The 13,047-nt window shown below is 32.7% G+C and overlaps 1 protein-coding gene across 1 annotated transcript; it reads right to left on the reverse strand.

The window, feature by feature from the left end:
• Window positions 1-1,902: 1,902 nt before the first annotated feature.
• LOC110930346 (CBL-interacting serine/threonine-protein kinase 5) lies at window positions 1,903-3,492 on the reverse strand. The gene has a single exon (XM_022173642.2). It carries the CDS (start codon window positions 3,355-3,357, stop codon window positions 2,002-2,004), a length of 1,356 nt encoding a protein of 451 aa, XP_022029334.1. The 5' UTR covers window positions 3,358-3,492; the 3' UTR covers window positions 1,903-2,001.
• Window positions 3,493-13,047: the final 9,555 nt, after the last annotated feature.

Genomic DNA, 13,047 nt, shown 5'->3' on the forward strand with positions numbered 1-13,047 from the left:
AAAAAATTAATAGGTTAAAAACGTTCGTAAAACTGTGTCAAGTAGCACCAATGCCACAACCACATCGACTCTCAACATCGTAAAAATAAAATAGATAAAATGGTAAAAATTACACTGAACGAAAAGCAGACTAAAATCGTTGAACCACTCACACCCGTTACAGTGTCTTAATACGAAGAAATTAACCAGAAACGTAAAACGTAGAAAATAATAACTTAGTCGATCTACGACCCGCCCGTTGCGGCGAACTTTTCAAAAGGGGAAAAATGGACGCGTTGCGACGGGTCTGTCAAATATGAAAAAATAGAGCAAAAACGTTGAATCTCACATGCACGCTACGACATGTTAGCAAAATTTAGAACGAAACGTAAAACGAAAAACTTGCGAAGGATAAAAAGTATGGGGTACGAAAGTTGTAGATAATAAAGTGTTGTGTTAAATTATAAAAGATGGAAAACTTTGGGTTAAAAGTAAAAAATGAAAAAGGGTTAAAATGTAAAATATGAAATGTTTGGGTTAGAAGTGAAAAATTAAGTTTTTTTTGAAACACTCCCTAAACACAAATTACAAATCATGATAGCACATATAAGTTGCTTATTAATATATGGAATAATAATTAGTTATCTTTAATTAAAAATAAAATTAAAACCAATTAGTTGTAACTATTTTATGTCACAAGAATAATTCCCTTTTTATACTTGCATCTTATTGTTTGTCAAACATGTTTCACCTTTTATAGTGATATAATATAATATAATATGTTGTATGTATCATCTCTTAAGATATATAAACACAAAGTGACAAACTTTTTATGATTTATATTTAAACGTGAAATTTTCTCACCTATAAATATTATTTACATGCATTAACTTGAATTATGCAAGTGTCTTTATATTAATGAAGAAAGATCTAACTTTTTTAATCCCAACATAACCAAATACATAAAAGTTAATTTTTTGTACATATCTAATCTAACATATAATAAAAGATTCCAAATAATGCCACATGGCATTCTCTCCTTCAAGCTCATAAATTTTATTTATATTTATTTAAAATTTTTCTTTTAATATTAATATTAATTAATTAATTAATTACCAATATATAAATACCTCTTATTTCTATTCTTATCTTTATTTAAAATTAATAAATAACTTCAATTTTGCAATTTAAACCATTTGTTTTTTTTACTTTTAACCCAAAGTTTTCATCTTTTGCAATTTAATCCCAACTCTTTTTTATTTTCAATTTTGGTCCACCATACTTTTCATATTTCCCAAGTTTTTCGTTTCGTTCTAAATTTTGTGAGTTAACGCACCGCAATGTGTGTGTGGGGTTCAACATTTTTTCGTATATTTTTTTTCCTGTTTGACTGGATCGTCGCGTCACATCTATTTTTCTGCATTTGACAAGTTCGTCCAACACGCGGGTCCTGGATGGACTTAGTTATTTTTTTCTATGTTTTACATTTCGGTTTAATTTCTCAGCAACGAGCGTGCGTAATCCAGAGATTTTACGTCTGCTTTTCGCTCGACGTTATTTTTTACCCGTTTTTATTTATTTTGTTTTTACGAACTTATCCGGTGTTGTTGGTCGTTGACAATGGTATTGTATTGCTACTATTTAACACAGTTTTATGACAACCGCTGCAACGCAGGGGTTTAATAGTAGTAATGAGTATAAACTAGTTACAAGAAAACTATTAACGGATTTTCTTGTTGGGTGGTACAAATATACAATACAAGTTTCAATGTGCCCGACACTAGTTTTTTTTTTCTAATTTATTAATATATCCTTTTGTTACATCCCCTATTTTATGCTTGTTTTCTGCTACTAAACATTTGCATGTTTTCCTTTGCAGCCTAGTTTGCGTTCCCACGTTTTACGGGTCAGTTTGCGTTGTAATAAACCAAAAAGATTTGAATAGTCATACAAATAATATTTTGTTTGGGAGCTGTAAATCAATAATTAGCAAAATATAATGTTTTACATAAAACAATCAATTTAACAGTAACCGTCACCTTCACCGTTACCGTCACTGTTAACACTGGAATTGGAATTGCAGTCATCACCTTGCCACGTCCAAACAATATCCTTTAACGCCGGTCTAACGTCCTCCTCACAGAACTTTTCATACTCCAACGTGTCACCGGAATCCTTCAAAAACTCCACAACCGTCATCTCCGTCGCCATCTCAAATACCTCCGCCGTAACCACCAACGCTCCTTTCCGCCCTTCCTCCGCCGCCTCCATCCGCAGCTTAAAATCCTCCTCCTTCTCAACGCTAAACCTCAACACCTTTGCCGCCGCCGTTATCCGCTCAACAATCGCCGCCGCTGAACACTTCGACGTGAATATCGATGCTACCTTCTTCTTCTCCTTGCTCTCGAACAACGTCGATAGATCGAATCCAGACGACATCGATGTAATCAGCTCAAAAGCGTTGAAAAACGACGGCGACGATGTTGATTTCTTCAACGTTCCGGCCGCCGGATCCGACGGCGTAACTCGTTCGGTTTTCAACCGGAACGAGATCTGACGTGGCGGACCTCGCCGGTACCACGACACACGCTGGATTCCTTGAATCGAGATCCGCCGCTCCGGATCCGCCATTAATATCTTCGAGATCAGCTTCCGTGTCTCCGCGGTGAACCACGGCGGAAACTCATACTCTGCTTTGAAAATCTTCCGGTACAGATTCATAATATTCTCATCGTGAAACGGTAAAAATCCGGCTAACAAAACGTACAAAACGACGCCGCATGACCAGATATCCGCCTTCGCACCGTCGTATCCTTTCTTCCGTAACACCTCCGGTGCCACGTAAGCAGGCGTGCCACACTGCGTGTGCAGCAGTCCATCGTAACGCTTCTGTTCCGGCAGAGCAGAGAATCCGAAATCAGTTATTTTCAAATCATCATTACTGTTTAACAGCAGGTTTTCCGGTTTAATATCACGATGAGACACACCGCGGCTATGGCAGAAATCAACGGCGGAGATTAACTGCTGGAAATACTTACGAGCAACGTCTTCCTTCACACGTCCGCCACGTGCGACCTTTGCGAAAAGCTCACCACCGGAAACATACTCCATGACGTAATAGATCTTAGATTTTGTTGCTAGAACTTCACGAAGCTCGACGATGTGAGGATGACGGAGGAGACGTGTGGCGGAGATTTCTCGCTGGATCTGTTCAACCATGCCTTGATCTTTGACTTGATCTTTGTTGATGACTTTAATGGCGACGCTTTCGCCGGTGGCGAGTTCTCTGCCGTGGTAGACCTTGGCGAAGGTGCCGGTTCCGATGAGTTTTCCTTTTTCATACTTGCCTCCTGGTAGTATGTGTCTTTGTTCCTCCATTGATGATGGTGAAGATGAAGAATTACATGAATGAGTTGGTTGAGTTCATGATGGATGGATGGATGGAAGAAGGTTAGGGTTTGTTTATTGGGTTGAAACTTGAAAGTGGAGATATGGTTTTTTATTGTGGAATGGGCGGCAAGACAGACAGACAGAAGTTGAATTATTTGTTTTCCTTTTTATTTGGTTTTGGTTCTAATAAATTAAAATAATAATAGTATCGTATCTCTATGATGGAATTGATGATACTTTGAACATATATAATTAAAAAGTTGAATATTTCAATTATTTGTTTTCCTTTTTAGGGTTGAGATCCTGTACAAACAGTGCTAATTATAAGAACCGTAAGAACAGATCTGAACCATTGTTAATTTAAATCAAGGGTTGATATTGATTATAAATAAAACTCTTATAATTAAAAATTACTACTAACAAATTAGGGGTAATTTTGTAAAATTGCTAGTTATTTGACCATTTTCTATTAAATACAAATTCCACCAAGGTTTTTTAAACTAAAATAACTTTTATATACTTCATTATTTTTTTTTTAAAATATATACCATAAAATCAAGTATTTTTTTTATCTTTAATATGAGTACCATATTGCTATACCTTTTTGTATTTATAAAAGTGTTTTTTAAAAAAAGTTAACAAAAGGTGTTTTATATTTGTGCTAATAAGGTGCTGATTATGTGTTAATTACAAAATAATACAAACAAACACCAAAAGTAGATATAATCAGCACATCTGGTGTGCTGATAATGGAGAACGATTGAAGATGTTGTGCTAATGTCGTTTATGTTGATAATGGAGAACGATTCGAGGACGATGTGCTGATAATGAAGAACGATTAATGATGTTGTGCTAATTATATATTGTTGTGCTGATTATATTTTTTGTAATTATTTTTAATTAGTTATAAATAAATATGGTCAAAAAGTCTAAATTACCCCTAAACTAATTTTTTATTGATGGACACTTGTCAATTATGTATTGGTTCTTATGGTTCTTACAAACTTAAGTGTTTGTATTTGATCCCATTCCTTCCTTTTTATTATAAAGTTGGGTTTTTATCACTACGTTATGTTAAAGTGTATTTTGATAGCGGCGGAACTAGCCTAAAAATTTAGTGGTATTTCAATTTTTTATTTTTTAGATCAGGGGTGTCCTTTGTACAACGGATACGAAATTGCGATGTATTTTTACACTACGAAAACAGAGTTAAGGGTATTTTTACACTACGAAGACGGAGTTGAAGGGTAGCCCGCGCTACCCCTACTAACATTGTAAGTCCGCCACTGATTTTGTAGTTGTCTAAATGATTAAAATATCATTTTGAAACATTGTATATCTAACTAACTCGAGCTTTTTAAGCTGTTAATATAATAAAAAAAATAGAGTAAACTGTAACTTTGTTCCCTAAGGTTTGGTCACTTTTGTTTTTTTAATCTAAAATTCAAATCTTTTGCATCTGGGTCTCTGTGATTTCAGTTTTATTGCCATTTTGGTCTAGAAGTGAAATCAGATCATATTTGGCTTATAAAATCCTGTTATTTTGTTCTTTTCCTCAGGGGCAAAATTGTCATTTCTTTTTATTTTAGAGTAAACTGTCATTTTGGTCCCTGTGGTTTGGTCACTTTTGCCACTTTAGTCCAAAACTCAAACTTTTTGCATATGGTCCCTGTGATTTCAGTTTTATTGTCATTTTGGTCCAAAAATGAAATCAAGTCATATTTGTCTTATAAAATCCTGCTATTTTGTCATTTTTCTTAGGGGCAAAATGGTCATTTCTTTTTTATAAATAAATACCAGATTTTATAAGACAAATTTGACCTGATTTGCCCCTGAGAAAAATAACAAAATTGTAGGATTTTATAAGACAAATATGATCTGATTTCATTTTTGGACCAAAATGGTAATAAAACTGAAACCACTGGGAACCAGATGCAAAAGGTTTGAGTTTTGGATTAAAGTGGCAAAAGTGACCAAACCTCGGGGACCAAAATGTCTGTTTACTCTTTATTTTAATTAAAGCTTTAAATGGACTATTTGTGTAACTAGGTTCACCACCACCACTGCCACCACAGCCTCACCACCACTACCACTACCACCATCACTACCACAGCCTCACCACCACAACCATCATCACTATTGCCTCGCCACCGCCTTGCCACAACCATCACCACCACCCGCTTAACCATCACCTGCACCCGACCACCACCACCTCCCTTTATAGCGCTACTACTAGCCACCGCCACACCACTATCAGCCACCACCGCCAAAAACTGAAATGAACCCTAATCCGACGGTGGTGGTTTCAGCAGTAGTGAAATTCAAATACTTTATATTCAACAAACCTTTCCTAATAGTCATGTATGAAAGAAAACCTGAAATCATCATCCCTGTTACGGTCATCCCTGAAATTACAGAAAACTCTTGTCCCTGTTTTCCGATCAAAGAACCAAATTTATTCCGACAACAGCAAGAAACGATCGCAAGAATAAAAGACAAACCAAAAATCTGTTCGGTACAACCATAAGCAAGAACCCAAAACGCTTAAACAATCAAAAAACTGTTTTGTTTTTCAAATCCAATTAAAGAATTTGAACCCCGATTTTCAAATTGCAAGTATCCACATTCAAATTCAAAATTCATAATTGAATCGAACAATAATCAATCTATACACTTGATAGATACAAACCGAGGACAAAAACATCTTCGTTGATCATCACTAAAATCGGAATCTGGCGAAATAAATCTTCGATCAAGAAACACGAACAACAGAGAAGGTTGGATCCGGAAATCAGAACGGAGAATAGAAATTCTAAGGCTGTGATGGTGATGGTGGTAGTGGTGGTGAGGCTATGGTAGCAGTTGTGGTGATGGTGGTAGTGGTGGTGGTGAGGCTATGGTAAGATAGAGGGTGTTGCAGGTGTGTTTTTAATAACATATGTATTTTTATTTTGGTCTAAATCTTGAACCTAGTTACACAAATAGTCCCTTTAATAAAAGCTTTAAATAAAATAAAAAAGAAATGACCATTTTGACCTTGAGGAAAAGGACAAAATAACAATATTTTATAAGATAAATATGACCTGATTTCACTTTTAGACTAAAATGGTAATAGAACTGAAACCACAGGGAGCCAGATGCAAAAGGTTTGAGTTTTAGACTAAAGTGGCAAAAGTGACCAAACTTTAAGGACCAAAATGACAGTTTACTCTAAAAAATAAGACCGTAACATCACCTTTGTCCTTGTGTATTGGGAAAAAATACGACTGTAACATCACCTTTGTTCTTGTATATGTAATAAACTAGGTTAGAACCCCGTGTATTACACGGGTTAAGTAAATGTAATTTTATATATTAAATAATAAAAAGTTATATATTTATGAACCTTGTATATTGTTGGGGTTAAATAAATGTAATTTTATTTATCAAATAATAAAAATGTTATATCTTTAAAAACCATGTGTATTACACAGATTAAATAAATGTAATTTTGTATACTAAATACCTAAAACGTCGTATCTTTAAAAAACCCATGTATAATCGGGTTGAATAAATCTACCAAATAATAAAAAATTACATCCTTCAAATGTATATTACACGTGTTGAATAGATCTAAAAAAGAGTTATATCTTTAAAAACCATGTGTATTACACAGATTAAACAAATGTAATTTTGTATATTAAATATTAAAAACGTCGTATTTTTAAAAAAAACCCGTGTATAGTCGGGTTGAAAAATCTAGCAAATAATAAAAAAAATCATATCCTAAATAAATTTAATTTTATATATTAAATACTAAAAACGTCGTATCTTTAAAAAAACCCGTGTATAGTCGGGTTGAAAAATCTACCAAATAATAAAAAAAAAATTATATCCTTAAAACCCCGCATTTTACACGAGTTGGATAAATATAATTTTGTATACCAAATAATAAAAAAGTTATATTTTTAATAAATTAGGATAACATTTAATATTAATTTATTATTTAAATATTTATTATAAGATAAGTAGATAAGAGAGGTATTTGTTTTAAAAATATATTAAATTAACAATTTAGATTTGATGATAATATTTTATTAAAGTATGATAAGATTTTAATATTAATTTATTATTTATTAAGTTAATATAAGATAAATATAGATTTGAGGATACCTTCAATGAATGACATGTGTCCAAAAATTGGTTTATTTTATTATAGTAGTTAGATGTTTTGATGGAGAGGATTGCGTTGTTGTGTGCACCTCTAAGGCCACTCTGTATGGGACGTCCCCGGTGCGTCGTGGAGCGGTGCCGCCCCGGAATACCGTTTCCCTAGCCCCGTCGATGTCGTCACCGTCGACCCCTCGACGTTCTTGCCGGTCCTCTCTTTTTCTTTACACACACACACCTATACATACATACACATATACATATATTTAGGTCCATCCCATTTAGACTCATCCTCACACCTGCTTACATGTACACCTACGTGGGGGAGCATCCTTTGAAGACTACCCTCCTCCACACCGAGTAGGGCTATTCATGAGCCGAGCCGAACCGAGCGGACCTTTGCTCGTGCTTGGCTCGTTTACAAACCGAACCGAGCGGAGCGGCTCATTTAAAACCGAGCCACAAATCAAGCGAGCATTTTTCGAGCAGTAAATATTTCGAGCGAGCGACGAGCGAAATTCGAGCGATTTGGACAACCGTGTCGCCCGATTTAAATTTTCTGAGAGAAATAGTGACAATGTAGGGTCTCAAGTTATTATGTCTTAATAAACAAGCACATTTCATGGCATAATAATATTCTTATGAATAACAATGTTTTGGCCGTCGAGGCGATGATCATATTGCACGAACAATGACGTTGAGAGGAAGAGACGATTGACTTAGTGTAACGACATAAAACATTGAGGCAATGAGCAGATTGTCGTTTATCTGTTTAGGGTTTAACTTATAGATTTGATATTAATTTTTTTATTGGCGTGATCGAGTTAATACGTATAGATATAGTCATATAGTTCTAATTTGTATATAGTTGACCAAAATCTAATAGAGTAGTATATAAAACTATAAATTTAATTTATATTTAAGTATATATGTATGTTTGTATAAATATAGGTGTGTGTATATATATAATTTATATTTGTGTATATAAATGTTTATATATGTATGTGTATATGTATTTGTATATTTACTAACTAAAAATAATAACTCGAGCCGAACGGAGCCGAGCGGACCTTTGCTCATGCTTGGCTCGTTTACAAATCGAACCGAGCAGAGCGGCTCATTTACAACCGAGCGTCAAATCGAACGAGCATTTTCCGAGCAATTTTCGAACGAGCGTCGAACGAGTGACGAGCGCCGAGCAGTTTGAACGGCCCTAACACCGAGTAGTCTAATCACTCATGCACCAACCACCACCCACAACTCCTAGCCCATGTAGTCTCACGTCCACGCTAAGTAGAAGCAGTTGTGGGTTTCTTTCAAGTGATTCTTTTGTTTCCTTTAGACTATACAGAGTGGAGGGGTTTGAAGATGAGAGTCTTAAGCGCTTTGTTTCCTTTCAAGTGTTTCTTTTGTTTCCCAACATCGGTGGCCATTATTGAAATCTCAATTTTGTTGGTTGATGTGTTCATCGATGATCCCTCGCTGATAAGATACGGCGAGTTAATTTTTTTATTTAGAACTTGTCAATAATCACCGACGAAAGGTGTTGGCAGATAATATTCATTTATGTTTTTACTAGTGTAAGGTTTGTCATGTATTGAAATTGATTTGTTATTGTAGTCAAAGTTAAAGCCCATTGACTTACCGTTCAAAAAAAAGCCCATTGACTTGTTTTGTATTATTAGGATGACTTAATTTTTTTTGAAAAATATTAGGATGACTTAATTAATTGGTTTTGTAACTACTCATGCATGTGTTTCCAAATAAGTCGATATCAATGTTTTGCTTTTGTCTTTGAATTTAGTTGGTTAACAGACATGCATCATAAGATCACATTTTGAATAACTTATTTTCTAACACCATAGTTTTCAAAGAAACAAAATGTTGAGTTTAAATGAAGAAATAAAATTAAGATTTATAGAATCACTAAATTTAAGTAAACTTTAAAAGTTTCATTTGAAATAAGTTGTAATTTCTGTCAACTTCTTCAAGTTGCAGTAGGAAACAAGTACGTTGTCTTATTACACAAAAGGTGCCTTACATATTAATGCCTAAACATATATAAATGAAAACAAAATCATAAAATGCTAAAGTATTATTAATAATCAACCATGAAAATATTCATCACTCATCACCACTAGTACAAAACCAATTTTTTGGTAGTGTAAATTTCATGTTTTTGATACCGTCTTATAATACAAAGCACCATATAACAACATTACCCCATTATTAAATAAACATACCACTTAAAAATATATTACACAGCACCATTAAATGCTTACAAGTTATACATCACCAAAAAAATTAATTATTTGAGGCTAAGGTTGCTAATAGCACCAATTACCAAAAAAAAAAATAATTATTTAAGGCTAAGGTTGCTAATAGCACAAAAATACACTGATTTTTTTAGACGGAAGCTTGCTAATAGCACCAAAATATATATTTTTTTAGGCTAAAACTTTTAAATAGCACCAAAATACTTATCAATTCAAAATCAAAATCTAACTTCTTCTTTCTTCTTCCCTGCAACTCATTTTAAACATATTTTCCTCATTCCAATCTCATAAAACCTATAAACCCTTATTCTCCTTCAATCTATAGTACCATCTAAACAAGCAATTCCAACTAAAGGTATCTTATTTATCATATGTTTTGATTTAATATTTGATTTTTTTATATTTTAATTGAATATAAATTGTTATATATTGCTAAAGGAGGAATTATTCAAGTTTCTTTAAATCTCATTCGATCATCACTTTTAGGTACAAAATTTTAAATTTTATTACCTTTATTATGATTTTTACGTATTATATGATTATAAGTTGTCATTTTTGTATGTAAGTATGAATAATATGTGTGTATGTACATGTGGATATTTGTATGTATGATATGTCATGAGTATAAACATGTATGTATATTTGTATACTTGGGTAGTTAAGGGGAAATGATGTCGATTTTCTCTTAGATAGTCAACCCGTTAAGATGTATACATATGAGATAGAATATTCAAAAAGTGGGTTATCATCCACCACCTAAAAGCGTTGGTTTACATAAGTTTACATCATTTGTTTATTTTAATTTTCAGATGGATCGTGCTTATTGGATGTACCAAATTTCGCCTGCTTCATCAATATATTATGGGTTAAACAAAGATTGCCATTAGATCTTGATACGAAGGAACTTTATATAAAAAACTTACTGCATATTTAAAAATTTAAAATATTATTAGTTATTATATTTTCTAAATAATACTAGGTGATGCCCCGCCCGCGTTGCGGGGCGATGGCCGAATAATTCTCAACCAATTAAGAAAACAGTACTATAGTTTTGCTAGAAATAAAAAGTAAAAAGAGTGTTAGGCAGCTCTTTGACACGATTTTTAGTTGGGGGCAAAGTCATATTTTTATTTTTACTTGGGGGAAAAATCAAAATTTTTTTCCGAGGTAAAATCATAATTTTTAGGTAGGGGAAACCCATATTTTTATATTGCACTGGGAGAAAAAACGTAATTTTGAATTGTGGGTGATATCGCAATTTTGAACCGAGTGGAAATTCGTAAATTTTAGCTGGGGGCAAAAGCATAAATTTATTTTGAACTGTGGGCAAAACCATAATTTTAAAGTAGGTATAAAATAATAAACTAGTGTAAAATCGTAATTTTGAGCCGGGGGAAAAACAAAATTTTATTTTGAACTTGGGCGAAAACGTAATATTGGCTGAGGGTAAAAGCGTAATTTTTTTACCAAGAGCGAAATCATATTTTTTAGTTCGGGGCAAAAGGGTAAACGTATTTTGAAGTTGAGGCCAAACCATATCTTTTAAATGGGGGCAAAAACGTAATTTTAAAGTGGATATATAATAATAAACTGGTTGGTCCAATGGGTATTGTTCGCCGCCCATTTGAACTAATGGTAGAGAAATACTATTCCAGGGCAAAAACGTAATTTTAAAGTATGTATAAAATAATAAACTGGTTGGTCCAATGGGGGAGGGGCGACCGCCCATTTAAACCAATGGCAGGGTGATACTATTTCTTCTACTGTTTCTTTCCTTTAATTATTAGGATGTTACTGTTCAAATTATTTGGAAAATTAATATATAGGAGAATTTGTTCTTACTCGTTTTCTAATAAATTATATGTTAATGTGTGCATATTAGTTACGTTTATATACATTTTTATAATATATTATTTTATTTTATAAATAACATTTATTATAATGTTATAGTTTTAAGTATATAAAGTTATAAATTTTCATTTTATTAGGCTATGGGGTGTGAGGGTCATGGATTGGAATATTATTTCCACATAGGATCATTAATTAAATGGTATACCATCCTCCTCTTTGATTGATGGTGGTTCCCATGGATTAAACCACGATTACCACGACCCTCCCATTTGACAATTTTAAGACAAATACAAATTAACAAAAATAAAGGGGATAGTGGTTTGGGTCATGACCACACCCTTAGGGTAGTGGTTTTGAATAATGGATTAAAGATAGATGATGTGGTGCCTATGTGGAGGGTCATGGTGGTCATGAAGGTCATGACCACACCCTATAGCCTTATTTGAGTAATTTCCTTCCAAACTCAGTATTTAGTAGATCACATATGTCTTAATGAGCCATATTGGCCTTAGTGGATTGATATAGACAATAGTAAATCATATATGTCTTAATGAGCTCACTGGGTCTAAATGGATCATAATGGACATAATACATGTTTTAATATATCATATTATGCATTAATAGATCACAATAAAAATACTAATCATACATGTCTTAATAAACCATAATAAGCTTTAATAGATCCATTTGGGTTTTAATGAATCACCCAACAATATTTAAATTTTTTAAATACGTACAAGTAATATTAACAACTAAAAGCAATTTCATCTAAAAAATATTTACTAAACATGAGTGTAAAACACACAAAAAAAAAAAAAAATAGTAGTCATCAGGTACTCAACGTGTGTAATTACATTTTGCCGAAAATAAATACATATAATATTCACAACTTTAAAACAATTATCTAATAAGAAATATAATGGAATTGTTTTAAATACAAACTAGGTTATAACCCCGTGTATTACACGGGTTGAATAAATAAATTTTATATACTAAATAATAAAATAATATATATCTAAAAACCTTCTTTATTGCACGAGTTGAATAAATATAATTTCATATAATAAATAATAAAAAGTTATATCTATAAGAACAATATTTTAGAGGTTGAATAAATGTAATTTTATATACAAAATAAAGAAGTTATATTTTTAAAACCACATGTATTACACGAGTTGAATAAATGTAATATTGTTTACCAAATAATAAAATAATACATCTTTAAAAAACCCCATTTATTACACGGGTTGAATAAATGTAATTTTATATACCAAATAATAAAAAAATTACATCTTCAAAAATATGTGTATTACACGGTTTGAATAAATGTAATTTTCTTTACTAAATAATGAAAAAATATATATCCTTAAAAAACCTCGTGTATTATACGAATTGAATAAAT

This window comes from Helianthus annuus, chromosome 3 (assembly GCF_002127325.2).
Source record: "Helianthus annuus cultivar XRQ/B chromosome 3, HanXRQr2.0-SUNRISE, whole genome shotgun sequence".
Classification (NCBI taxonomy): Eukaryota; Viridiplantae; Streptophyta; class Magnoliopsida; order Asterales; family Asteraceae; genus Helianthus; species Helianthus annuus.

Bases quoted from the DNA above. Each gene is read 5' to 3' on its own strand.
- LOC110930346 (XM_022173642.2), bottom strand. From the start codon at position 3,357: ATGGAGGAACAAAGACACATACTACCAGGAGGCAAGTATGAAAAAGGA.